This window comes from Suncus etruscus, chromosome 2 (genome assembly GCF_024139225.1).
Source record: "Suncus etruscus isolate mSunEtr1 chromosome 2, mSunEtr1.pri.cur, whole genome shotgun sequence".
Taxonomy (NCBI): Eukaryota; Metazoa; Chordata; class Mammalia; order Eulipotyphla; family Soricidae; genus Suncus; species Suncus etruscus.
Genome location: NC_064849.1, coordinates 10,626,068 through 10,653,632, shown reverse-complemented (window position 1 = coordinate 10,653,632; position 27,565 = coordinate 10,626,068). Strand labels below are relative to the sequence as shown.

The 27,565-nt window shown below is 52.1% G+C and overlaps 1 protein-coding gene across 1 annotated transcript; it reads right to left on the bottom strand.

The window, feature by feature from the left end:
* Nucleotides 1-1,965: 1,965 nt before the first annotated feature.
* Nucleotides 1,966-22,247, bottom strand: CIITA (class II major histocompatibility complex transactivator). The gene is made up of 17 exons (XM_049768445.1): nt 22,109-22,247; nt 21,825-21,920; nt 19,814-19,876; nt 19,625-19,705; nt 19,330-19,377; nt 17,191-17,328; nt 16,513-16,677; nt 16,260-16,328; nt 12,809-14,438; nt 12,026-12,184; nt 11,287-11,358; nt 8,505-8,585; nt 7,980-8,072; nt 5,842-5,928; nt 4,245-4,328; nt 4,040-4,123; nt 1,966-2,041 (listed from the first exon to the last, which is right to left on the bottom strand). The coding sequence occupies exons 1-17, from the start codon at nt 22,230-22,232 to the stop codon at nt 1,966-1,968; spliced, it is 3,150 nt and encodes a 1,049-aa protein (XP_049624402.1). The 5' UTR covers nt 22,233-22,247.
* Nucleotides 22,248-27,565: the final 5,318 nt, after the last annotated feature.

The window sequence follows — 27,565 nt, the reverse complement described above, 5'->3', positions numbered from 1 at the left end:
ATTATATTTTTTCCTGTTTCTTTTTTTTTAATACTTCAAAAGAGATGTGCAGTGTGCATAGGAGTTTGTTCATAGTTTTTTTTTTTTTTAATTATAGTCCAGCACTCCAATGGTCTGAGGGACAGTGAACTGGCCTCCTGTTTAAAAAGTTTGAGGACCTCTGGCTCAGAGGTGACTCCTGGCTCTGTACTCAGGAATTACTCAGGGTGCTTAGGGGACCATATGGGGTGGCAGGGATAGAACCAGGTTGGTCGTGTGCAAAGCAAACTCCCTATCCGCTGTGCTCCAGCTGCAAAGGCTGCTTTCCAAGGTGACTAAACCCTTGCCTCTGCAGGCCTTCCTCCCTTCCAGACTCTCCTGCAATCTCCTAACAAAGGGGTGATAAGAAAGCTGAGAGGAGCCTGTAGAAAGGCCCCTCCAACAATTCTGAGGACAAGCTGCCATCAGATTCACCCTGGGATCAGAGAATGTGTGTGTGTGTGTGTGTGTGTGTGTGTGTGTGTGTGTGTGTGTGTGTGTGTGTCTGTGCCTGTGTGTTGTTAATTTTTCTTTAGAGGGCTCAAACCTGGGGCCTCACGCATGCAAGTCACATACTTTACTGTGAGCTTCTAGCGCGCCTCCTGCTGGCTGGACTCAGAGCGCACAGGGAGGGAGAAACGCAACGCAGAGCAGAAAGGTTGGGGGACCCTGGTAGGGGAATCAGGGTATGGACTCAAACAAGAACCAGCTGAGCAAATCAACACGTAGTCGGTCATGTAGTGCAGACACGGGCCATGAAAGACATGGGGTCTCCCCATGGCATAGGGGTCCAGCAGGTCTGAGACAGGGGCCCTCCCTGGAATGTCTCCAGAGCCCAGCACAGCCAGTCCAGCATGGCCAGCTCTAGCCCTGGCCGCCCTGGTCCCCAAGCCTCAGGCCCTGCCTGGGAGCACCTAAGTGACCACCTTGGTCACCAGGTGTCTGATGCCAGCCAGAGCGAGCAGCAGAGTGGGCGACTATCTCTCCATCCAGAGCCAGACCGTGGCATTCCAGCATCTGCCAGGCACTCCGGGCCACTGCCAGGTGCCAGGATGTAGGTCGCATGATCCTGAGCATCGCTGAGTCAGCAAACTACCATTCAAGGTTCAGTATACTCCATCCACAGAGAAGGTGCTGGGGGATGAAGAGAGGGGGGCAGTCAGGAAGAGAGAACAACTGGACATCAGCTGAGAGTGGAGCTTAGAGGGGAGGGGAGGGCTCGGAGAATGGAGGTGGCAGTAGAGGGTTTGGGGCACAGTGGTCTGAGCCCCTGAAGGGAGGACAGGAGACTGGTGGGATCAGCTTTTTTTTGTTTGTTTTTTTCTGGTTTTTGGGCCACACCCAGTGGTGCTCAGGGGTTACTCCTGGCTCTGCACTCAGAAGTCACTCCTGGCAAGCTCAAGGGAGCATATGGGATGCCGGGAATCAAACCTGGGTCTGTCCCGGGTCAGCAACATGCAAGGCAAACACCCTACTGCTCTGGCTCAAGGTTTTGTTTATTTGTTTGTTTTTGGTTTTTGGGATCAGCTTCTTTCTATGCCCTTAAGTTGAGAGGAACCCCAACAGCCCGAGTGGAAATGGCAGCAGGAGCAGCCGAGAAGTCCTCAAAAGAACCTTCCTGGGGCCTGCACAATAGTACAGTGGGGAAGGCGTTTGCCTTGCAAGAGGCCAACCCTGATTCAATCCTCCGCATTCCATATGATCCCCTAAGAACCACCAGGAAAAAATAACTCTGAGAGTGGAGGATAGGGTTGTCTCCAGACCTTCAGGCCCCACTTAATATGAGGGTGGGAGGCCCCAGGTGGATAGGTCAACTTGGGAGAGTCCCCCAGCTTCTGCCTGCTGATCGGGCCACTTCTTTGGGCTGCACCACCTCTGGGCAACTCAATGACCCCCCCACCCAAGTCTCCCTTCAAGAGCTGTCCAGTTACCTTGTGTCTGCTGGGATCACCTCAGGCTAATCCTGGAGTCCAGCTGCTGCAAGTGTTCCTGGACGCCAAATGGGATGGTAGGTGTCCACAACCTGGGGGGAAGGGGAGAGAGTGCTGGAACCCCCCAATCCTGCCTCTTCTCTTCCAGACCAGTGTGGGGATCATGGAGACAGCAGAGACTCAGGAATCCCCACACCTGCTTCTATTGCAAACTTTTTATTTTTTTGGCCACACTCAGCAGTGCTTAGAATTTACTCCTGGCTCTGCACTCAGAGACCAATCCTGGCAGGCTTCGGGGACCCTCTAGGAGTTGGGGATGGAACCCTTGTCAGCCGTATGCAAAGCAAACACCTTCCCTGATGTGCTATTGCTCTAGCCTCATGTTACTGATTTTTGTGGGTAAAGGTTTGAGCCACACTGGGCAGTTTTCAAGGATCACTCCTGGCAGGGAAGGGGGTGCTGGGGATCGAAGTTACACAGATTGCAGGCAAGGCAAGCAGTTTACCTGCTGTCTTAACTCAGGCCCCTGCATCTGACCTTTGCTCTGTGACCTTGAAAAGGCTAATGAGCTTCTCTGTGCCTCAATTTCCTGCCCCCATCTGTGTCTCATTACTCTCATCTGTAAAATGGGCCTAAGGGGATCCACCCATTTAGAAGAAACCAGTGATTCTGTAGACGAAAGCACTTTGGGAGCACATAAAGTATATATTCTGGCTCTTAGACGTCAGAGGATATAAGACAGAAGACAGATAATTATAAATCATCAGCAATTGCCAATATTTTCCAGTCAAAGAAAAATATGGAGGAATAGTGAGAGTACAGCAGGTAGAGAGCTTACCTTGCAACCACCCTACCTGGGTTAAATTCCAAGTTCCCTTTTTGGTCCACCAAGCACCACCAGGAGTGTGAGTATAGAGGTAGGAATAAGCCCTGAGCATACCCGGGTGTAGCCCCAAAATCAAACAAAACAAAAATATGGAGAAACAGGGGCCATAGTGATAGCACAGCAGTAGGATGTTTGCCTTACACATAGCTTACCCTGGAACATATCCTGATTCAATCCTTGGCATCCTATATGGTCGCCTGAGTCTGTCAGGAATGATTTCTAAATGCAAAGCTGGGAGTAATCCCTGAGTACCTCCGAGTGTGGCCCAAAAACATAAACACAATATGGAGAAACAAAAACCAGGGATCTGGTTCAGTGGCAAAGCACAGACCTTTCGTGAATGAGACCCGGGTTCAATCTCTGGCACCACCAAAACAAATAGAAAAAACAAAATTATTATTATAAATAAAGTTCTGTGATTTGAGTGCCCAAAGAGCACTATTTTACTTTTTTTTTTCTACATGTTTTCTAAGTCACAAAATGTCTGGCATATGTGTGAGAGAACACATCACCCGTTTTATTCTTTTTATGTTTGTTTGTTTTGTTTTTGGGCCACACCTGGTGCTCAGGGATTACTCCTGCTCTGTGCTCAGAAATCTCTCCTGGCAAGCTCAAGGGACCATATGGGATGCCGGGAATCAAACCCAGGTTTGTCCTGGATTGGCCGCGTGCAAGGCAAACTCCCTACAGCTGTGCTATCACTTTATTTTATTTTATTTTATTTTTTTTGGGCCACACCCGGCGGTGCTCAGGGGTTACTCCTGGCTGTCTGCTCAGAAATAGCTCCTGGCAGGCACGGGGGACCATATGGGACACCGGGATTCGAACCAACCACCTTTGGTCCAGGATCGGCTGCTTGCAAGGCAAACACCACTGTGCTATCTCTCCGGGCCCTGTGCTATCACTTTAGCCCCATTTTATTCATTCCTTATTTATTCCTTTGGGGGTGCACCCAGCAGTTCTCTGACTTACTTTGAACTCTGCTGAGGGCTCACTGGAGTGCCTGGGATTGAACCTGGGTCAGTGTGAACAATGCAAATGCTTTAACCTCCATCCTATTTCTTGGGCCCATTTAATTCTTGTGGGGCTGGAATTTGAACCCGGGGCTTCCCCACAGGTCCTTGCCCCATCTTTCACATTGTATATAGAGAGAAACTGAGGCCAGCCTCTCAGGGCATGAGCCTCGCATGGTGGCCGAACTTACGCCATCCTCTTGATGTGAGGGCTCTTCTTCAGGCTGGCAGCCAGCTGCTGCGCCCCGGAGGCCGTGAACTTGTTGTACTGGACACTGGGGAGAGAAAAAGTCAGTGCTCAAGACCTGCCACAGTGGTCAAGGGTTACTCAGGACAGGCTGACCTCAGCCCTACGCGCCCAGAGACCCGCAGGATTCGGGGTCCCTGTCCACTCACTCCAGTTCCCGAAGGTTCCCCATCTCGGGCAGCACATGAGCCAGGCTCTCAGCTCCCTTGTCACAGATACAGTTATTATACAAGCTGCCAGAGAGAATGAGAGAAAGAAAGGGGCTATGTCAGGGGGTGTCAGGGCCCTGGGGGCACACAAGCAGCTGGGATGACCATCCCATTGTCTGGTGGGTAAACAGGGGTGTAAGACATCAAAGCTACTTTTCCTTGGTCTGAGGGAGCAGTCAGACCCCGAGGAGGTGACACTTTGTCCCTAGTTCAGTTCACAGGCATGTGAGTTTGCTGTCCACGGGCCCTTTGATGGCCACTTATCTCCTGTGTCTCAGTTGGGGACATGGACGTGCTAGAGACACCGTGGGGACCATATCCATGAAAGGGATGTTTTGTTTGTTTAGTTTGGGGGGACAACCAAGGTGGTGCTCAGGGGTTATTCCTGGTCCTGTACTCAGAAATTACTCCTAGCAAGCTTAGGGGAATCCTACGAGATGCCAGGGACCGAACCCAGGTCAGCCATGTGCAAGGCAAATGTTCTCCCCCTATGCTATCTCTAGGATCTCTGGGTCATCTGTGTTTTGTTCAGGGGTTATACACTCTGCAGTTGCCTTGGGGATCATGGGTTCTGGGGACTGGAGACAGGATTGTGCATGCAAAGCTACACTCCACTTTCTGGGTCATCCCCCTGGCCCCACATGGGGCGATCTGATGGTCAGTCAGTGACCCTGGGGCTTGCAGTGGGGAGGGTGTGCCCAGCACTCGACATAGGACGGGACAGAGGAGTCCACAATCCCCAGGCCAGCCTGGGAGGGGTCTGTTTACAGTCCCCACAAAAGGTGCTCAAAACAGCAGCCAGTGCCTTGGCTATGAGCAGCACCTCCTTAGCAAGGTGTCCCCAGACTGTTCCTTGGTGTGATTCAGTTCTCAGGCCATGTTAGGGCTGTATGGAAAAGCAGAAGTCTACACTGCAGACAGGTGGATTTGTTGTTTTTGTTTTTGGGCCACACCTGATGTCACTCAGAGGTTACTTCTGGCTATGTGCTCAGAAATCGCTCCTGGCTCAGGGGACCAAATGGGACGCCAGGGATCGAACCCAGGTCTGTCTTGGGCCAGCCGCGTGCAAGACAAACGCCCTACTGCTGTGCTATTGCCCCAGCCCAGACATATAGATTTGAATTCGAGTCAAACTCCAGCGTCCCAGCATCCAAGTTCTTTCACTCCCCCTACCAGGTCCTGGTAAAAAGGCTGGAAGCCCTGGAAAGCCACAGGTGCTATACCAAGATTTGCCAGAAGGTGGCAGTGTAGGCCCTGAAAGGTCAACCTAGACACCACCTTGGGTCCCCGAAAAGTTCATGGCCAGTCCCCAGGGAGGGACATCAGGGCAGCTAGCCGGGGCTTTCACAAGCCATGAGACAGCGGTGAGGGTCAGGTGACAAAACATGCTCCGAGTGACCGGGTGACCAGTTGATGAGTGTGTTCCCTCCACCCCATCCTGTTATTGTTTCTTGTTAGGGCATGACAAACTCCAGTGTTGGGGTGTACGTGCTCACCCGGATGTTCAGTCTGTGTCCCCATGGGAGGACCCACTCACCTTAGCCTGAGAAGAGAGGCGGCTAGGGTGGGCAGGGCCTCGGCCAGCTTGCAGGCGCCCACATCTGTGATGCTATTCTGGGACAGGCTGTGGGGGACATGGTGAGGGGAGCATAGTAAGGGAATAGAGGAAAAATCTAGAACCAGAGTTAACTAGAGCAGCATTTCTCACTCCGTGGACCCCAGGTGATTCCAAGGGGGCCATGGGTGAAGAATTGCATGTGGTGTGTGTGGGGTTGTTGTGTATGTAAACATTTCAATGGGATTATTTATTATGTTACTGACTCTACCCTGATCCGTGATTGTGCCCTATCCTAGGATGTGACCTGGCATTCTGCTCCCACCATTGCGTGGTATCGGATTCAACCATTGGGTGGTACCTGATTTGGGGCATAAAAGCAAGGGTCTGTGGAAGGCGGGGGGGGGGGGTGGGGGGGGGGTGGGGGGGGTGGGGGGGGGGGTGGGGGGGGGTCTTTTTTCCAGGGGCCTATTTTGGGACCTTTTGGCTTCGGCCTCTTCACGGAATAAAGAGTTGTTTTCTTCGGAAGCCTGACTCTTGTTGGCTTTCTTCCCACCGCATTCACCTCAGAACCGCCAGCTGAACAGGGTAACAGACTCGTGGTCCGAGCTGGAGGAGAAAGGCCTCATCCTCCATCCCTCCGCCTCATCCTCCATCCCTCCATCAGTCAACCCCATCAGGGGCTGACTTGCAACATGGGGTCACGGGAAGGATATAAGGTCAGAGGGAGGTCCTGGGTAGGGAAAGGGTTGAGAAACACTGTCCCAGAACATGAGAAGTCTCCATGCCCTATAATTAAGGGGATCCCTAAGTGAACACTGGTAAATATAGAGGCTGTTCCCATCACTCTATGAAGAGTAGTGTGGATAGATTTCAATGATGTCTCAAAACTCAATTTGGCAAAAAAAAATTAAAAATGTCACTCTTCCTGTTTGATATTTGTTCTTTCTCAAAGGCCTGAACAGTTGACAATGTTAAGATGTCCTTAAATGTCCTCCCCATCCCTTATCATGTGTCCTGTAATCCTCTGTCACTAAACATGTGTTACTCTCATTTCCATCTGCTTTATAGTAATGGGTTTATGTGTCTGTTCTCTTATGTAGTGTGTCTTTTCATCAGCAGATATAAGAGCACCTGGACTTTGTCCTAAACTTTGGGCCTCCAGGACTAAAAATGGTGTCTTCACATAGTGGGTGCTTCTTTAATATTTGTTAAGAAATGGTCTCCCAAGCCAGGAGCGACTTCTGAGCACATAGCCAGGAGTAACCCCCGAGCATCACCGGGTGTGGCCCAAAAACAAACAAACAAACAAAACAAAAAACAAAAAAGAAATAATTGAATAGATTATTAAGGAAATGAGTGAAAAAAGGATTGAATGGATGGGTGATTGGATTGGTGGATGTGTGGATGAATGGATGATTATATGAAAGGATAAATGAATGAGAGGATGGGTGAATGATTTAATGCAGGACTACATGCATGGATTAATAAAGGGGTAGAAATATGAAAGATTAGATGGATGGCTAAATGGATAGACATATGGGAAGATAGATGGGAGGACAGATGGATGGCTGATAAGTGGCTGAATGAGAGAATGAATGGCTGGCTGGATGAATAAATTAGTATAAAGATAATGATTGGATGGATAGATGGATGGATGGATGGATGGATGGGTGTATAGATAAATGGATGAATAGATGATAGAGAGATGAATGGTTGGATGGATGGAGATATGGATGGATAAATGGATAAGTGGGTGGATGACTGGATGGATGGTAGAATAAATTAGAAAGATAAGTGATTGGATAGATTGATGGATGGGTGTGTGGGTAGAAAAGTGGATGGATAAATAAATTAGTAGAAAGATGAATTATTGAATAGATGGGTGGTTAATTGGATGTATGACTAGATGGATGACTGAGGGAAGGGATGAATGAATGACTAGTTGACTTGATGAATGAATGAATGGCTGGATGATTGGATAACTGGCTAAATGAATTATTGACTAGATCATGACTAGGTCAATGACTGAATGGGCAATTGAATGAGTGAACAGAGAGAATGAAAACTCATTTGGACTTGGGGACCATGTGCAGGGGAGCAAAAGCAGGTCCACTCACTTGAGGGTCTCCAGTGCCTGTAGTTGGGGGAAGGTGGCCAAAAGCAGCACCACCCCATCGTCCCCAATCTTGTTCTCACTCAGCGAGTCCAGACTGAAAGCAGGACCAGATGGGGAACACATCAGTCAGCACCCCCAAATACCACCAGAACTAGACTCTCCCCCACCAACTCAGACCTCTCCTCCTAGCTCATGAGAACAAACTTTCAAGGCCTGGGGCACAGTTGGACAATCAGGGGGCAGGAGTCAAACTCCCCATGGACATGAATCCCATTTTTGTTTCAGAGGAGTCCCATGAAACTTGGACGAGTTCCTGAACCTCTGGGAACCCAAATGTCCAGGGGCTCCTGTTCCCATTCCCCAGAACCTGCCTCAGCTGGGATCTAAGATGTGTCTAGGTGAGGAGAGTTCAAAGTTCACCTTTTCACTATGGGGGTTCCCGAGTGCATCCCCACCCACTGGGCAGAGGCAAGGGAGATGGGGAGAGAGGAGAGGTTTGGAGCAGGATTTGGAGGCCCCTACTCACTCCAGGTGACGAAGGGAAGAGAAGGCCTCCAAGATCTGGACCAGTCTGGGGAAGGCCTGGGGGCCTTGGGTTGGGCCCAGCCTGAGAGGCAAAAGGAATAGTCAGGGCCCCACAGAGGGCAGATTCAATCCCCATTGCTCCCAGGGGGGAAATCCATCCATCTTTTCTGCTCAGGCTGAGCTCATAAAACCCCCAAAAGGCTCCTGGCTTTCCCCATTGATGGAAGATTGAATCTCATTCCCGGGACATTGAGAAAAGTGAATCCACAGGCTGGATCTGGGTCCTCATTGAACTCAGGGGAGGGGCAACCACAGGCCCTGAGAACTCTGAGCCCTGAGTCCAGAGTCTTGAGCCCCAAGTTCTGAGTCCCAACCCCTGAGTACCGAGCCTTGAGTCCCAAGCTCTGAGCCCCTGAGACCTTAGTCTTTAGCCCTGAGCTCTTAATTCTGAGCCCTAAGCCTGACCTGGCCCATTTGTCCCCAAGGCTCTGAGTTCAGGGCCTAGTGGACAGAAGGCACAGAGCAGTGAACCACTCCACATGACCCTTCAGACCAGACCCGACACCCCACTCCTCAATGCCCTTAACTGTCTTTAATTCTGCAACTAGGCCAGACTTTCTGGCTAACAGTGCTGGCGAGAGAGGGCAGGGGTGGAAATGACCCTGACAGCGGCCAGGGTCCAAGGTTGGTGCCCAGCCCCATAAGGGCCTCAGCATGCACTGAGGATGGGGTGTGATCCGATGCATGATCACAGGACAACAGTGCCCAGCTGAGTGTCAAGGTGAGATGTTCTGGGTGCCCTACAAGCTGCTGGAGGTGGAGCTTGCGAAAAGTTAAAAGGCAATCAGAGTTGGAGCAATAGCGCAGTGAGGCTGGCATTTGGCTTGCTTGTAACTGACTCAGGTTCGATCCCTGGTATCCCATTGTGTCCCCAAAGCCTGCCAGGAGTGATTTCTGAGTCTAGAGCCAGGAGTAACTCCTAAGTGCTATTGTGTATGGTCCCAAAGAACAAAAATGTGAAAGAAAGAAAGAAAGAAAGAAAGAAAGAAAGAAAGAAAGAAAGAAAGAAAGAAAGAAAGAAAGAAAGAAAGAAAGAAAGAGAGAAAGAGAGATTGAAAGAGAGAGAGAGAAAGAGAGAAAGAGAGAGAAAGAAAGAAAGAAGAGAAAGAAAAGAAAGAGGAAGAAAGGAAGGAAAGAAGAAAAGAAAAGAAAGAAGAGAAAGAAGAGAAGAGAGGGAAGGAAGAAAGAAAAGAAAGGAAGGAAGGAAGGAAAGAGAGAGAAAGAAAGAAAGAAAGAAAGAAAGAAAGAAAGAAAGAAAGAAAGAAAGAAAGAAAGAAAAGAAAGAGAAGAAAGAGGAAGAAAGGAAGGAAAGAAGAAAAGAAAGGAAGGAAGGGGAAGGAAGGAAGGAAGGAAAGAGAGAGAAAGAAAGAAAGAAAGAAAGAAAGAGAAGAAAGAGGAAGAAAGGAAGGAAAGAAGAAAAGAAAGGAAGGAAGGGGAAGGAAGGAAGGAAGGAAGGAAGGAAGGAAGGAAGGAGGAAAAATTAAAGCATGGCCTTCATGGGGCTGGGGCTCTAGTGGACAAGAAAAAACACAAAGAACCAGAAATGTGTGTGGGCAGGAGACAAGGTCTGTGGGTGGCTGGTGGGTGGACAGACAGGTGGCGGGGGTTCAGAAAGACCCCAGGAAAAGTCGGGGGGAGCGAGGGTACGGTGAGGAGAGACCTAGGAATTTCATTGTGTGCTGTAGACACAGCCTGTGCAAAGGTCCCAAGGGCCGGGCTAGGCATCAGGAGGCTCAAAAGTTAAAGGGGTGAGTCTGGCAGAGAGGCCCCAATGGCCTGTCAAGTCCCTTCATGTTGAGAGCGACTGAGCCTGATGATGTCCCAGCAGAGGGGCCCATGTGGGGGCTGATCCAATGCAGCCAGCTACCTCCCACACCCCTTAAAAATAACCCTTTGCTTGCTTCCTTCCTTCCTCAGAACTTTCTTGGGGCGCCTGGGCTCCAGGTGGCCAGTGCCCCAGTCTGGGCCGTTCCCCTTCACAGCTATTGCTCCCCCAAGTGTGGTTCCGACACTGAGCTTGGGGCTTTTCAAGCCGAAAATAATCTCAGACCAGAGGGGGTCTGAGTGGCTGTGGCCCTTCGGTTCCCTTTTGTGGGTGCGCCTGGTTTCTGTCCCAAATAAGGGCCTCATGAGAAAGGGGGATGGGGGGAGACCACGACCTCCTAGGACCTCCATTCTAGAAGATCCTGCTTGTTCCCCTCCAGAATCTTGAGAAGCCTTTTTCTTGCTTCAACCTTTTTTTTTCTTTTTGGTTTTTGGGTCACAACCGGCAGTATCCAGGGGTTACTCCTGGCTCTGCGCTCAGAAATTGCTCCTGGCAGGCTCTGGGGACCACATGGGATGCCAAGATTTGAACCATCATTCATACTGGGTTGACTGCATGCAAGGCAAACGCCCCACCACTGTGTTGTCTCTCCAGCCCCTCTTGCTTCTACTTCTTAGTGTTTTGATTCATTTTGGGGCCACACCCTGTAGTACTCAGGGCTAACTCCTGGCTCTGCACTCAGGCATCACTTCAGGTGCGGCTCGGAGAACCCTATGGAATGTGGGGATCAAACCCAGGTTGGCTGCGTGCAAGGCAAATGCCTGCCACTCATCTGCACTTTCTCAGCTCCGAAGCTCTTTGCTGGGAATAACTTTCCAAAGCAGAGAGGTGAGAGGGAAAGAGTGATTCTGAGGTCCCAGCCCAGTTCAGCGCCTCCAGCCAGCACCCCGAGGCTTACGCAAACTCCAGCTTCCTCAGGCCTTGAACTGCTGGCAGAGTCTGGCAGGCATCTCCGGAGGCACCTGGAGTCCTGCGGAGAAAGGTCAAGTTAGGGGGAGAGGGAAATCCCTGTATATGAGCCCCACTTGGCTTCAGGGACCCTCACTGTCACCCCAAGGGAAAGTGGGGTGAAGGCCGGACAACATTTGGGGGAGAAGAGCTCAGTGGGACCATCGCCAACTCCATCCCGAGGCTGAGACCCGGTGTCCTCTGACCCTGGATAGCACCAACAACAGGGGCAGCATGAACTCAGGGGGCCCTGGGGGGCTGGGGGGAAAATCTTTCTTTTTTTCTTTTTTTTGTTTTTGGGCCACACCCGGTGGTGCTCAGGGGTTACTCCTGCTATCTGCTCAGAAATAGCTCCTGGCAGGCACGGGGGGACCATATGGGACACCGGGATTCGAACCAACCACCTTTGGTCCTGGATCGGCTGCTTGCAAGGCAAACACCGCTGTGCTATCTCTCCGGGCCTGGGGGGGGGGGATCTTTCTTCCCTGGAAGATGGGTTGCTGCTTCCACTCAGAAAGAAGCTTTTGGGCTTTTGCTTTGCACATGACCGCCCAGGGTTCAATCCTCAGCATCCCATGTGGTTCCCTGAGTCTGGGTGAGAGGGGGCAGGCATAGAACTCTGGGGTGTCCTGCAGCAGAGTAGACCCCAAGGCACTGATGCTGGGCACCATCCCCACCTTCCCCCTCACCTCTGCAATTTCACAAGGTCACTGAGGTCCTCCACATCCTTCAGCGACTCAACCTTGAGAGGCTCGATCGTGAATTTGTCTTCGACTGCTTGGAGCAGCTCCGTGTGACCCTGTCTGTGCAGCGACCGGCACAGACTGACCGTGTCACTCAAGGCAGCCCTGCGGACAGACAGAGGGTCAGAGCCAGACTGTGGGGGAGTGGCAGCTCCAGGAAGCCTTCCCTGAACATTCCAGCCACTCTGAGTCTTCCCTTTTCCCTCCATGCTCCCTTCCCATTGCCCGCAGTGCTCCAGGCTCTGTGCTCCAGAGTTATTTCCAGTAGTGCTTGGAGGGAATCTCCACGGTGTGTGTGTGTGTGTGTGTGTGTGTGTGTGTGTGTGTGTGTGTGTGTGTGTGAAACCTGGCCTCAGGCACGCCACAATGTGCTCTGCCCTTTGAGCTAACTCTGACCATGTGGTCGTCATCTAACCATGAAAATAAAAAGTCCCAGTGGCTTCTGAGAAGAAGGAATGAGAAAAACTTTGACTTCGAGTCTGGGTCCAACTCAGATCCCATGCAGGCTCAGAGTTCGGCACACAGCAGCCTTTGGGGCTATCAGTGGATAGTGAGGTTCTCTCTCCTGGGCTGTGTGACCCTGGGCAAATCAAGTCCCTCTCTGAGCCTCCACTGCCTGTCTTAAACTAGGAGGGTGCCCTGGGTGGCTTCCCCATGCCCCACATGCTCTGTGAACTGAAAGAGAAGAGGCTCCTTTAGAGGCCACAGCAAGGAGCCTTCAGCCCCCACCTGAAAGAGGAGACACAACTGAGTCCCACGAGGTGCCCGAGTCCTGCAGGGTTGATGCCCGTACTTCGCACATCCAGGGCAAAGTCAGGGCCGGCCTCCTGCAGGGCCTGGCACAGCACATGTACGTCGGGGGGTGCCAGGCGGGTGCTGAGGAAGCAGAGGCGGTTCGGGAGCCCATGCAGCGCGTGTTGCCAGATGCCCGGGTCCTGCGCCTCATGGGCACAGTGCAAAAGCTCCAGCAGCCGCCCAGAGGGCAGGAGGCCCGGCTGCAGCCGCTTCAGGTAGCGACTAAGCACCTTCTGCTTCCTGCTCCTGGCAGGGGTGGCCAATGCACGCAGGCCTGGGGTTGCAGGCTGGAAGAGCAGCCCGGCCAGGAAGCGGGGGACCCCCTCCAGCCAGTTGTCATAGGGCCTCTTCTTTCTGGGCGTCAAGGCCAAGTATTGTGATAGCAGTTTATCCTTGACCTCATTGGTCCGAGACAGCCACAGGGCGGCCAGGAAGCACTGTAGGAGGAAGCTGGGGAAAGCGAGTCCATCCTCTCCAGAGCCTGGGATGGGCTGCAACAAGCCGCTGGCCACGGCCCAGGCCCTCACGTTGGCCGATGCAACCTGGCCCGCCAGGCTGCTCCGGTGCTGGCGGCCACACTCCCAGGCCAGCTTGGCCACTTCGTCCAGGGTCCCCAACGGGCCATTGCAAATGACAGGGCCCAGCAGGCTCACATAGAGTTCAGTGAGCGTAGCCGGAAGCTTGGCTTCCTCCGTCTGCCCCAGGAGAGACTCTAACAGGTGGCACACAGACTGGCAAACAGCAGGGCTATGGCACTGGCCCAGCAGAAAGGGGTGGCTGCAGAGGAGGCCCAGCGCCCTGTCCTGGAGCTCAGGCTTGCCTGCTTGCTCCCAGTAGCGTCTCACGTAGGTCTGGGCCTGCTCGTCGGAGAAGCCAGTCACCTCGAAGAGGGCATCTGCCTTGGCCAGGCTCAGACCCAGGCGGCCTCGAGGCCGGGCGGTCAGCACCACGGTGCAGCCACGAAGTAGCTTGTGCTGCAGGAGACCAGCCAGCAGCACCCGGGGGCAGCGGGGTTCTGCCCAGTCGTGCCCAGCTGCGCCATGCGGGAGGCTGTCCTGGGCTTCAAGGCCTTCGAGTGTGTCCAGGAGAAACAGGACACGGTGAGGTTGCCTCATGATGTGGCCAAAAACCTCACTGTCCAGAGGGCAGGCAGCTGCAAGGCCCAGCAGGTCCCGCAGGGAACAGGCTTCCCCCAGCCGCTCCAGGCCGTGGCCAGGGAGGAGGAAAACAAAGTCGTAGTGGGGCAGCTGGCCACAGGCCCAGGCGCGGGTCACGGCCCGCACACACAGGCTTTTGCCCTGCCCAGCTTTCCCCAGCACCACCAGCACACGTGTGTCTTGGGGTCGCCGCCGGTCCTCAGCGGCCAACAGCGCCTGGGCCAGCCCCCCATGGGCAGGTTGCCGCTTCATCCAATCCAGGATCACGGGCTCCCTCTCCTGGCTCTTACTGCTGCTTCTCTCCAGCTGTGCTCGTACCAGGTCCACCTCCACCAGGAAGCCTTCTGAGCCCAGGGGCTCTGCCTGGTACTTGTCCCGCAGCGATTGCTGGAACTGTTCCACAATCTCTGCGAAGGCCAAAGGAGGTGGGACGGGGGTTACTTGCTGCAGGAAGGGCCCGCAGAGGGGCACCCAATGGCTCTGGGCAGGTCCTTTATCTGCTTCTTACTGTGTCCACCAGGGGATTCTACTAACAGCCTTGTTTGCTCAGATGGGCACCGCCTGCTTGTCTATTAGTCCATCTGTACATCTGCTCATTCATACACTCAGCTGTCTGTCTGACCATCCATCTGTCCACCTATCCATCCGCTCAAACATCTATTCAACCTTCCTCCGCCATTTACATAACCAAAGGTCCAATCATCTGTCCACCTACCCATCCTTCCTTCCATCCATCCACTCATCCCTCCATCTTCCCACCTATCCATTCATTTATCTGTCTACCCATCCATCACATCCATTTATCTATTCTTCCATCTATTACCTATTCATACATCCATCCTTTCATCTATCCATCCACATCTATCCATCCATTTATCCATCTACCTTCCCACCCACCCACCTACCCATCCATCCATCCATTTTTCACCTATCCACTCACCCATACATCACTTCCCTTCCATACATCCAATCACCCATGCATCACTCTTTCATTCATCAATTCTTCCATTATCCATTCATTCTTTCATCTACCTACCCGAACACCCATCCACCCAACCATTCATCCATTCTTTTTTTTTTGGGGGGGGGGGCCACACCTGGCGGTGCTCAGGGGTTCCTCCTGGCTGTCTGCTCAGAAATAGCTCCTGGCAGGCACGGGGGACCATATGGGACACCGGGATTTGAACCAATCACCTTAGGTCCTGGATTGGCTGCTTGCAAGGCAAACGCTGCTGTGCTATCTTTCCGGGCCCTCATCCATTCTTCTATCTCCTCATCCATCAATCCATCCACCACCCATACATCACTCCCCCATCTATTGATTTAACCATGCATCACTCTTCATATCCATTCTTCCATCTATCTACCCATCCACCCACCTACCCATCCATCCATCCACCCATGCCATCACTCTTCCATTGTGCATTCACCCATTACTCCTTTATCTATCCATCCACCCACAATTAATTCTTCCATTTGTTCATCCATCCATTAATCCTCCCACCCACCCATCCATCCATCCATCTATCCATTGTCACAATCTTACCTCTCCTGTTCACCCACCCTTGCACTTGCTCACAGAGCTGCTATTCCTTTCACTCACCCTCCATACAGAGTCTAGAAGGAGGTGTTAGAGGTACAGATAGGGGGGCTGGGTGAGTGGGAGAGTGAGTGAGAGCTCTAACTTCAAAATGTGGGCTCTGCATAGATCATCATGAGAGCTAGCTACAAGTGCAGGACTTTGAAACACTGCCAAGGTAGCAGGCTGGGGGTGGAGGACAGAGGGCAGAGGGAAAGGATCATGGGGACACTGGGAAAAGAAGCTGACCCTGGCTGTGGGATGGGTGTTGGAATATTGTCAATCTAAGACACAACTATCCATAGCTTTGTAAATCATGGCTCTTTAATTTAATTTAAATTTTTTTTTGTTTTTGGGCCACATCCGGCAGTACTCAGGGGTTACTCCTGGCTATCTGCTCAGAAATAGCTCCCGGTAGGCACAGGGGACCATATGGGACACCGGGATTTGAACCAACCACCTTAGCTCCTGGGTCGGCTGCTTGCAAGGCAAACGCCGCTGTGCTATCTCTCCGGGGCTCTTTAATTTTAAAAAGAGAAAAAGAAAGGAAGGAAGAGGATGAATAGCAATTAAGTGAGTGAATGAATGAATAAAGAAATGAGTGGACTCCCACCTTCAGCACCCAAGCTGGGCCCCTACCACCACTCACCAGGCCATTTGGGGAGCTTGGTGGCACCCTCAGGAGCTTCTGGGTTGGAGATGTGGGGTACCATATCCTCTGGAATTGAAGAATCTTGTGTCAGAGTTAGGGAACTGGTTGTCTCAGGATTCCCCTTCAGTGGAACTGATGGTCCTCGGGAGTTACCATGTATGCATAGCAAGTGAATCCTCGGGACTCAAGCATGCATAGCAAGTGAGCTCCAGCTAAGCAAACACCCCGAATCTACAAACTTCTGAAATACCTGCGGCGTTCTCCCGGGAGGTCAGTGCTGGCTCAGGCATGCTTGGGAGATCTGCTGCAGACGGAGCAAAGGGGCTGGTGGGACCTGGCTGGCCTGGGGCCTCTGGGAGGCTCTGGACAGCAGGGCTGCAGACAGGGAGTTTATTGCTCATCTGGAGTGTTTCACCTACATTGCAAGGGAGCGGGGTGTAAGAACAGTTGGAGTGTTTGTCTTAGGACACACAGACAAGCAGAGCATGAGGTTTGGGAAACCCTGGGGACACAGAGCAAAGCGCGCGCGCGCGTGCGCGCGTGTGTGTGTGTGTGTGTGTGTGTGTGTGTGTGTGTGTGTGTGTGTGTGAGGGCCACACACAGCGAATCTCAGGGATCATTCTGGCAATGCTTTGGGGATCATATGCAGTGCCAAGAATTGAACTTGTGTTGGCCATATGCAAGGCGAGCGAGTGCCTTACCTGTGGTACTACCTTTCAAAACCAATTTGAAGAAAGTTTATTTTGAAGGAAAAACCCTCCCACATGGTGAGTCACTAAACCAGATCTCCTTGGGGGTTCTGGGATGCTTTACTTTGATTTTGGTGGGGGAGAGACAGCAGGGGATTCTGAGAAGGGTTAATCATGCAAAGGGGTTGGATGGAGGTGGAGGTCAGTCTGATAGAATGGGGTATCCCTTACATACTCACTTGAGTAGATAAGTAAGCTGGGGAGCCCTGTGTTGTCACTTGAGATTTGCCAGAGTGCCTGGGGCAAAGTGGGGATGATCTGAAGGGGTCCAGCAGGTAGACTGAGGCAGGTCCCAGAGGAAGTGGAGAGAGGAGACACTGCAGGGGAGAGAGGAGGGGAGAACATGTGACCACTCCTGCATCTGTGTCCTGGGTAGGACCCCCCTATCTTCTCCCTCGCTCCCTCTTTCCTCTTCCCTTCTTCCTCCTTCTTCCTCTCATCCTTCCTTCCTCTTCCTTATTTCCTCCTCTTCCTCCTTTCCTCCCTTTCTTTTTTCCCTTTTTTCTTCCTTCCTCTTTTCTTTCTTCCATTGTTCCTTCCTTCCTTCCTTCCTTCCTTCCTTCCTTCCTTCCTTCCTTCCTTCCTTCCTTCCTTCCTTCCTTCCTTCCTTCCTTCCTTCCTTCCTTCCTTCCTTCCTTCCTTCCTTCCTTCCTTCCTTCCCTCCCTCCCTCCCTCCCTCCCTCCCTCCCTCCTTCCCTCTATCCTTTTCTCTTTCCTTCTGTTCCTTGAAATATCTCCTGTCACCCCAGTTCCCTTAATCAAGGGCTCTAATCTCCCAGCACTGGGCTGTGAGAACTTCCTCACACACACTTCCCCAGAAATGGCACCCGAAGTGCTCACTGAGGTGGGATAACAAGGCTGACTTCCTGGTGGGGTGCTCCAGCCTTTCCCTTCCCAGAATCTGGCACAGGGACACTGAGGACGGTGCTGGCTGAAATGGATGTGGGTGACAGGATGGCAGGTGGGATTCCTATCTCAGGGGTTTCCAAACCACCCATGCCACCCCTCAGGCTCCCATATGGGGAGAAGCCCCCCTTACTCACTTGGCACTAGGACGACTTTGTCCTCTTTGCCACACAGACCAGGAGGCACCAGGCGGGACAGAGCGGGGGACTCGGGGACTGACCCCAACTGGAAAGTGCTAGATGCCACAGGCACTACAGGGGGCTCTGTTGTGAGGGGGAGCAGAGAGCTCAGGTGAGATGAGGCCTTGGGGGTCTACCTGATGGGGAGAGGGGTTCTCCTCCTCTCTGCCCCATGAGGCAGCTTTGGTTGAAACCAAACTTAGTGACCCCTATAACCAACCATCACCTCCTGCACTGGGAACTTGAGCTTCCTGGGTTGGAGAATTAGGGGGGTCCAGGAAGGTTCTGGCACCAGTCTTTGCGGTTGAGGGGTCATGTGCCTCTTGCCTCCCTTTGACAAGGCCAAGTCTGACTCCTGCCTGAAACAAGGGGTCTCAGCCTGGCTGCTGCACCTCTAGACTTTGGGAGACAGAGACTCCCCTGCAGTCCAGTGGGGCCTTTCTGTGCCGAGCCTCCTTCATCAGACTGGGAGCTCCCTGAGAACAGGGTCTTTATGAGTAAGAGTCATGTCATTGTCAGACTAGAACTTCCTGAGTGTGGGGACTTGACTTCCTCCATCAGACTCAATCTGCTCCTTTCTGGTCTCCCCAGTTTTGCAATCACCACTTGGATGGAGGAGGGAAGGGAGGGGGTGGAGGACTCTAAAAAGGGAGACTCTGGTAAGGCCAGACATGAAGGCCTAGAGGGACAGTGGGCATGGGGGAGAAGGAGGTGAGCCTGGGGTTTCGGCTTGGACCCAAAAAGAAGGAGGGAAGTATTTTATTTTAGGGGGACTTGGTAGGAGCCTGGAGAGAGCCTGCTTTGTCTTTAGGCCTCTCCATGCTGTGTGACCTGGACTAAAGGGCTTCACTTCTCTGAGCCTCCATTTTTTTTTTTGTTTGTTTTGTTTTTGTGTCACACTCAGCAGCACTCAGGAGTTCCTCCTGGCTCTACACTCAGAAATCACTCCGGACAGGCTTGGGGAACCATATGGGATGCTGGGATTCAAACCACTGTCCTTCTGCATGCAAAGCAAAATGCCCTACCTCCATGCTATCTCTCCAGCCCCTGAGCCTCCATATTTACCTTCTACAGTCCAGTCAGTGAGCACAAGCAAGGAGCAAAGGAGACCTCCCAGGGCCCTGGGTCCATGTGCTGTGTCCCTGACTCTAACCCAGCCACCCCCTACCCCCAGCTGGGCCAGTCCCTTCCTCCCTCAGCCCAACAACCCTCACCTCCCCCAGCCCCCCTTACCCAGCCTTCTGTGCTTGGCATCTGCAGGCAGGGGCTCCTCGGGGCAGGCTACAGAGAACATAGCATGGTCAGCCGGCCCTGGGGAGGGAACTTTGTCCCCATGGAGGGGCTGCGGGACAGACACAGACTTGGTGTCTGCAAGAGCCCCATAGGGGAGGGGTCTCACAGGACAGGTTAAAACCAGGCTCAGACACCTGCCCTCCCAGAGAGACCCTGACTCTGGACAGAGCAGGTGGCCTTCATGGGAAGCAGGGGTTCCCAAGAGCCCCATGGGTCATGCCGAAGGGCCACTCACGTCTCTTGGGACTCCTCTGACCAGCTTCCTCTGGTGCCCCCACAGTCTCTCCCGGGAGCTCTTCCAGGCCTATGTGCTTGACTGAGGAGCAAAGCCAGACACCCCTGTGAGCACCCCTGGGGACCCCTTGAGTGACCATTGCTGTAGCATGAGCTCCCTAGGGGGCTGAGTGGGAGGTCCCCAACTTACTGAACATATCTTTGCTCAGGCCATCCAGCTGGGAATCCTGGAAGATGTAATAGTCCAGGTCCGCTGTGTAGACAAAGGAATGTGCTCTATGAAACAGGGACCCCCCCAGGATGTGGCCCAGCCATGCACGGTCCCCAGGGGTCTGCCACACAGATGTTGGGGAACAGACGAAGGCTCAGCTGGGCGAGGGGGTGCTGGCCATTCCCCAGTGCTTCCTCTCATAGCAGGAGCCCTGTAGACCCACAGAGGTATCTGTATGCTAGGGTGGTACCATGTTCAGGGCCTAGTTGGACTCCAGCTCACCCCTCCACCTCTGCCTCAACAGCTGTGTGCTACTGAGCCAGTTCCTCCCCTCTCTGGGGCAATGCCCAGCAGTGCTCTGGGCTTATTTCTGGGTGTGGTGCCAGAGATCAAACCAGATAGACCATATGCAACAGACAACTGCTTGAACCCCTATACTATCTCACTAGCATCCCAACACCCTCAAAACTCCCACACCTCCATAACCTTTTTCTTCTGTTTGTTTTTGGGGCCATACCTGGTGGTGCTCAGGGCTTACCTACTCTTGGCTCTGCACTCAGGAATCACTCCTGGCAGTGCTCAGGGGACCATAAGGGATGATGGAGATTTATCAAATCAGGGTTGGCCATGTACAAGGCAAACACCCTCTTTGATATGCTATCACTCCAGTCCAGACCAAAAATTCCAGTTTTTTGGGTTACATCTGGCATTGCTCAGGGGTTACTCCTGGTTCTGTGCTCAGAAGTTATTCCTGACAGGCTCGAGGGCTCATATGGGATGCAGGGAACTGAACCAGAGTCCATCTGGGATTGGCTATGTGCAAGGCTAATGCCCTACCGCTGTGCTATCGCTCTGCCTTCCCCCATAGCTCTTTTTAACACTGTTAACCAGTCACTCGGATTATGCCTTAGCAAATCCCACCATTCCAATATAGAAAGAACCAGAGAGAGAGTGAGAGAGAGAGTCAGTCCAATGTGTTGACAAGAATCAATGGACTGGACTGAATGTCTGGCACAGGGGTAAGTGTGTTGGGGATCCACCCCCCAACATCGCAAGGGCTATGAGCACTCAGGAGCATTTCCAAACACTCTTGGGTGTGACCGCCACATATGCATATCCATACATGATCACACACATGTGACCACACATAAGCACACAAGTACACACACACACACACACACACACAAACTCACTACTTCCTTTTCTGTGGTTAAAAATAAAACTGTGACAGGAGAAAGGCCTAGTTAGCTTTTCAGGCCTCTATTGCTATCTGGGCCAGCCCTGTTCTGCCTTCACTTTCGAAACCACCACTTCCTGTCTGGGGAGCCACCACTCTCATCCCATCTACTACAGGGTGGGCTGACAAGTGGCACTGACTCTTAATCTCTGTCATGAAGTTCAGTCGTTGAGACTGACTTTGAAGCTGAGGAGGAAGTGAGGGAGAGACGTGAGGTCATGCCTCCTGGGGAGGCATTAATCTTCCTGGGGAGGAAGGAAAGAAGCCGGAAAAGGCAGAACCACAGAAGTGATGGTGTGAAAGAGCTTGGGCCTGGCCTGCAGCCCCATGAAAGGACCCATTTCCCATCCCCTCTTCCATATCCTGACTTCCCTGACATCTCTATCCCCCTCGCCCCCAAGTGCTTGCTCTGCTCCCGCTTCTCCCTGATTTCTGAGTGAGGGGTCTGCGAAGAATGGAGGGAGTGAACAAAAGAGAAAGAATGGGGCTGAAGCCATAGTACAAGGGGTAGAGAATTTGTCTTGCACATGGAATGTTTGCATGATCCATCATCCAGGGTTCTCCAGCACTGTCAGGAGTAATTTCTGAGCACAGAACCAGGAGGAGGCCCTGAGAACCAATAGTTGTAGCCCCAAAACAAAACAAACAATCAAAACAAAAGATGAATGATTCCCTTTTTTCTCCCTCAGCAGTCCCTTAAGGGGACAGAAACAAACTCTTGTCCACACTTGAGGGACGTGATCATTTCCTCACCGATGCTGTTATACGCCTCCCTGGTCTCCTCGTCATCTTCAATGGCACAAAAGAGCCTGTTGAACTGTTCATAGCTGATGGTGTCCTTGTCGGGTTCTGGGGGAGATGGGGGGAGCAGAGAAATTCTTCCATGAATTTCTAGAATTGCCATGAATTGACTAGAAGACCACGGGCTTTAGGCTGAATTCAGGTGCTGTCCATGGTGCTGATCCAAGAGCTGGGTTTCCACCAGCAGCCCGTACCCTAGCTCCTGTCTCCACTTGGGCTGAGGGGTGCAAACCCACCCGAACAGGTCTCAATGTCGTCTCCAGCCAGGTCCAGATGATCACAGAGGTGGTAGAGTTGCAAGGGGTCAGCGCTGCTGTTGAGCAGTTCCAGGTATCCGCCTTCAAGGGAGCCCAAGTCCATGGCGGTGCATGGCCCAGTGCCTGCAAAGGAGAATGAACCCCATTATCTTTCAGGGTGCTGGGAAGATGCCCAAGAGGAGTGCACACACCCATTCCTAGTCAGGAGGATAGGGGCTTTAGGGACATAAAAGACAGTGATCACAAGTGTAAAATCACCCCACGTGCTGTATCTCCAACTCCAGGTGAACAAGCCTGAATCAGGGTCACACAAGAAATAATCCAAACCAGGCTGAGGGTGAAACATGTATAGTCTGGCATTCTTCTACCTCGTATGGAGAGCAAGTTGCCTGCCAGAACTGCTGTTTTTATTGAGTACATAGACCACCCTGTGGGTATCCCCTCCACCAACTTCTTGTTTATTCTACCTGAATGATCAGAATCACTCCCACCTGGAATGGGCAGGTAGAGGAGTCCGCTTGAGGGGAGAGAGGGGATATGAAAGAGAGTTAGAGCCAACAGGAGTCAGTCAGCAAGGAAGCCTGGAGAGCAGCTGAAAGGGAGACAGAGGCAGAGAAGGAGCAGAGAAGTGGCTGCCTGGAAAAGGCTTAGCATTGAAGCCATGTGAGGAAATGCACATGGCAGTTAGGACCATGAAATAAAGCTGGCCGACACCTGGACCTTTATTGGACTGCTTTGGGAATTTCTCTGCCGTCACCCTGCAACCTTCAGACCCACCAGGCTGCAGGAGGAGCCAGCCTGAGCTGAGAAAGGCTCACCATCCCCCTTCCAACACATGTAGACTGTTACTATATATTAAAATAACAACCACCCCTGGGTAGGGCAGTAAGGACAAATAGCTCAGGCTATCCTGAGCCAGTCCCACCCAGGTAAAAAGTAAGACAATCACGGGGCCGGAGAGGTGGTGCTAGAGGTAAGGTGTCTGCCTTGCAAGCACTAGCCAAGGAAAGATAGCGACCGTGGTTCGATCCCCCACATCCCATATGGTAACCCCAAGCCAGGGGCAATTTATGAGTGCTTAGCCAGGAGTAACCCCTGAGCATCAAATGGGTGTGGCCCAAAAGACCAAAAAGGAAAAAAAAAGTAAGACAATCGGGGCTGGGGAGATAGCATGGAAAGTAAAGGCGTTTGTCTTGCATGCAGAAGGACTATGGTTGGAATCCTGGCATCCCATATGGTCCCCCAAGCCTGCCAGGAGCGATTTCTGAGCATAGAGCCAGGAGTAACCCCTGAGCATTGCCGGGTGTGACCCAAAAGCCAAAAAAAAAAAAAAAAAAAAGTAAGACAATCTCTGTTTTAGGGTAAATCTAAGTTGTAAACAAACATACAAAGAAACCAGGGATGAGCTACGTTTTAGGTAAAATAAGGTGTAACCTAACACACAAGGAGCTCATTCTATCCATCATGTATCCAGGACAGAGGGCAAGGGTATCTCGATTTTCATCAAATGGCTTGTGGTTGTACTAACACTGGGCCCAAAGTGCCCTCAAGATGCCACTGACTGGGGGCGAAGTGCTCCATCTGGGACCCCCGTGAAGGACGGTGGCTGAGATTACAGAGCATCTACTGTGTGTAGACAATATGGGCACACGGACCACACAGTGGCACCATTGCTGCCTAATGGAGGGTAGAACCTCAGGACAGAAATGAGGAGGAGGAAAGCAGGCCTGGAGGGGAGTGGGTGGGTGTCCTTAAAGAATTGCAGCTCTGTACCTTCCTCCCTCTAACAGGGTCACTAGACTGACCCCATCATAAGAGAGGGGGAAAAGGAGAGGGAGATAAAAAGGAGAAAGAGGGTGAAAGGAAGGAAGATAAGGGAGTGAGAAAGAGGGAGTGAGGGGCTGGTGAGGTGGCGCTAGAGGTAAGGTGTCTGCCTTGCAACCGCTAGCAAAGGAACGGACCACGGTTCAATCCCCTGGCGTCCCATATGGTCCCCCCAAGCCAGGGGCGATTTCTGAGCGCATAGCCAGGAGTAACCACTGAGCATCAGATGGGTGTGGCCCCCCCCAAAAAAAACCAAAAAAAAAGAAAAGAAAGAGGGAGTGAGAAGATAGAGAGAAGATGAACAGAAAAGGATAAAGGAGAGAGGGAGCAAAATAGAGAGAGAAGAGGATGAGAGAGAAGGAGCGGAAGAGAGAGAGAGCTTGCTTCCAATGTGGGACCCAGAATTCCAAGTGGGCAGAAACAGCCTCCCCATAGCGCTGCATTTCCCTGCACCTCAGAGGCTCTGAAAGGAATAAACACAGCCTAGTTGGCCCCATGGGACATCTGCCCTCAGCTCCCTCTGGGTGCTGCAGGGTAGTCGGGATGGGAGAGGATCAGGCTGGGAACCTACATGCGGGAGTGGGCGGTAAAGGAGGAACTGGGCACCATGAACAGACGGGGCGAGGGGAAAAGAGCATGTCAGGACAGCAGGTGACACTCAGACTTTCACTTCCTGTGATACTTCGAGATGGTCTCATATGGCTGAAGAAATGGAGGAAAAGGATGAAATTGAGGAATGGGCAACATGGAGGGACATCAGGGCTGGAAGCGCGTGTGTGCATGTGCACAGATGTATAAGACTCATGCTGTGCACGCCTGAGAGTACAACAATGTGAAAAAACACATATACATGTGCGTTCATGTCTGTAAATAAGGGCAGGTATATGGATGTGTGTTATATACCTCACGTGTGTTTGAGGGCATTGTACATGCTCATGTCTGCATGTGTCTGAACACACATCTCTATGCACAGATGCATATGTATGAACATATGAGTGTGTGTGGTTGTGTGGTATGTACATATTTTGAACATGTGTGTATGTGGTGTCCAGGTCACTGGAAGAATCTTATTCTTGGGGGGCCATACCTGGAGGTGCTCAAGGGTTTACTCTGCACTCAGAAATTACTCCTGGCAGTGCTTGAGGGGACTTCATGGGATGTCTGGGATTGAATCCAAGTCAACCATGTGCAAGGCAAACCATTCTCCCTTGCTCTGCTATTGCTCCAGCTCCCATAGAAGCTTTGGCCCTTGACTCTGATCTCAGCTTCCCCCCATGTGGCCCACATAGCCTTGGCTTGGAGCCTGGGGACAGAGATTGGGCAGAGTAAGGCATGTGGGTATCCTGGGTCCCTCTATGAATGTGTGCTCCCATTTCCATCCCAAGGTGTCCATTGAGGCACTGGCTCTGCCAATCGACCATCACCCACAGGCCTTCTCAGCCCCCCCTCAGGAATGAGCTTGGGGGCCTTCCAAGCCCCTCTCTTTGCCCTGCTACAGAGGCCATGGTGCAGGATGAATGAGTAAAAAACATTGAGGAGAAGAACACACTATTTCCTTTCTTTTCTTTTCTTTTTTTTTGGTTTTTCGGGCCACACCCGTTTGATGCTCAGGGGTTACTTCTGGCTAAGTGCTCAGAAATTGCCCCTGGCTTGGAGGGATCTTATGGGACACCAGGGGATCGAACCACGGTCCCTTCCTTGGCTAGCGCTTGCAAGGCAGACACCTTACCTCTAGCGCCACCCTCGCCGGCCCCAGGACACACTATTTCTATTCCATCCTGCCTCACAGCAAAACTATGGGGCAGGTCTCACCACTCTGCCTCTCTGGGACCAGCCCAGAATCATCATGTGCCTTTATTGATAGAGCTCAGGGCTCAGCCAAGCTCCCTGTTCACCCCCAATCCACGCCTCCATCAACCTCCCAAAAATCTCTGATCTCGAGTTCACTTCCCAGGGAGCTGAGAAGAGAGGGAAGATGAGAAGAAGGGAGCTGAGACAAGCCAGGGTCCCCAGGCAGGAGATCCTTGGGGACCCCGTTAAAGACTCCACCATGGCTAGCTCTGACCCTCAGGCCCATCTTCTAACTCCTCTGGAGCCCTCAATTGGCCTCACATGTTGCAACTCAGGAAATCGTGACAATTCCAACAACCTTGACTATGTACATGCTCAGGAATACAGGGGCAATAAGGAAGAGGGATTGTTAGAGCTGTCGGCAGGGATGAAGGGGTGGCCTCAGCGTTGATCCAGAGCACAAGGTCACCTTCAGAGACAACTGGTTCTGGCCTGCTTGGGGTTGTCCCCCTAAAAGCCCCCACATTGTGAGCTGCATCCAGCCACCTGGAACAGAGTCTCACAGGTATTTCCTGGAAGAGAATGCAAATTTTTTTTTTTTCTGAAGGTGGAGGGGAGTGAGCATCTTGTGACTTTGGAGATGTCCTTCCCCATCCCCATGCCCTGCATTCTGGCTTCAGTTTGCCTAAGGGTGGTACCCAGGAATCTTTATGCTTATATGAGCAACCCCCTGGCATACCCACATACACCCAACCTTGTCCAGACTCTGAGAACACATTTATGTCCAAGACACCCCACCAGGACCAGAGTGGTGGCACAAGTGGTAAGGCATCTGCCTTGCACGTTAGCCTAGGATGAACCATGGTTCGATCTCCTGGTGTCCCATATGGTCCCCCAAGCCAGGAACAATTTCTGAGTGCATAGCTAGAAGTAACCCCTAAATGTCACCGGGTGTTTCTCCCAAATAAAGACACCCCACCAAGGGTCCATTTCTGAAAATACATCGCCCCTCAATTGTTCTCATTTCTAGGGCTTTAATTTGTCCCACTCACAGCTCCACATCTCACAACACACACACACACACACACACACACACTCACTCACACACCACTAAAATGCCACCTGGCCAAGCACTGCCAGAAACTCTCTTCATGCACCAAATTTCAAATTCATTTTTGGTCCTTGCCTGTTTCGAGACATTTCAGTGTGGCCGCATATTTCACACACTCTCTTTCTACAGCACTCCTGGAAACCACGGTTTAAGAAGCGAGGCTCACCAGAGAGATAGTACAGTTTGGGGGCGGTATTTGCTGTGTGACCAGCCAACTCTAGTTCAATCCCCAGTACCCCACATGGTTCCCTGAGCACACCCAGAGTGATCCCTGAACATAGAGCTGGGAGTAAATCCTGAGCACCACCACAAATGGTCCCAAAACCAAATGACAGAAAAAGAGCTAGGCTTGCCAGAAAGATGGCATTTGCCTTGCATGTCGCGACCCCAGTTTGATCCCTAGCACCAGATGGTCCTAGAAGTAATCTCTGAGCAGAGAGCCTGGAGCAGTTTCCCTTCTTCCCACCCACAAAAGAAGCTAGGATTTTAGACGAGCATTTCTCAGCCATGGGCCACACTGCCCTCTAGGATCCTCCAGAATATTCCAAGGGGCCCCGATGAGAAGAGGAAGATAAAGATTTTTTTCTCCTCCAGTAAAACCCTCAGAACTTCATTTCTGCAGCTGGATCTCCTAGAACCAGACTATAGCATCCCCAGCACTTTAGTTTCTCTTCCCAGGCTCTCTGCTGCCCCCTGCTGTTGCCCCATTC

What these genes read in the sequence shown, in the direction of transcription:
- CIITA (XM_049768445.1), bottom strand. Translation starts at nt 22,232, where the DNA reads ATGGACTTGGGCTCCCTTGAAGGCGGATACCTGGAACTGCTCAACAGC. An exon ending in TGCCAAGCACAGAAGGCTGG is followed by an intron (nt 17,329 to 19,329) that starts GTAAGGGGGGCT and finishes TCTCCCCTGCAG; the next exon opens with TGTCTCCTCTCTCCACTTCC. An exon ending in AGTTGTGTCTCCTCTTTCAG is followed by an intron (nt 12,185 to 12,808) that starts GTGGGGGCTGAA and finishes GTCTGTCCGCAG; the next exon opens with GGCTGCCTTGAGTGACACGG.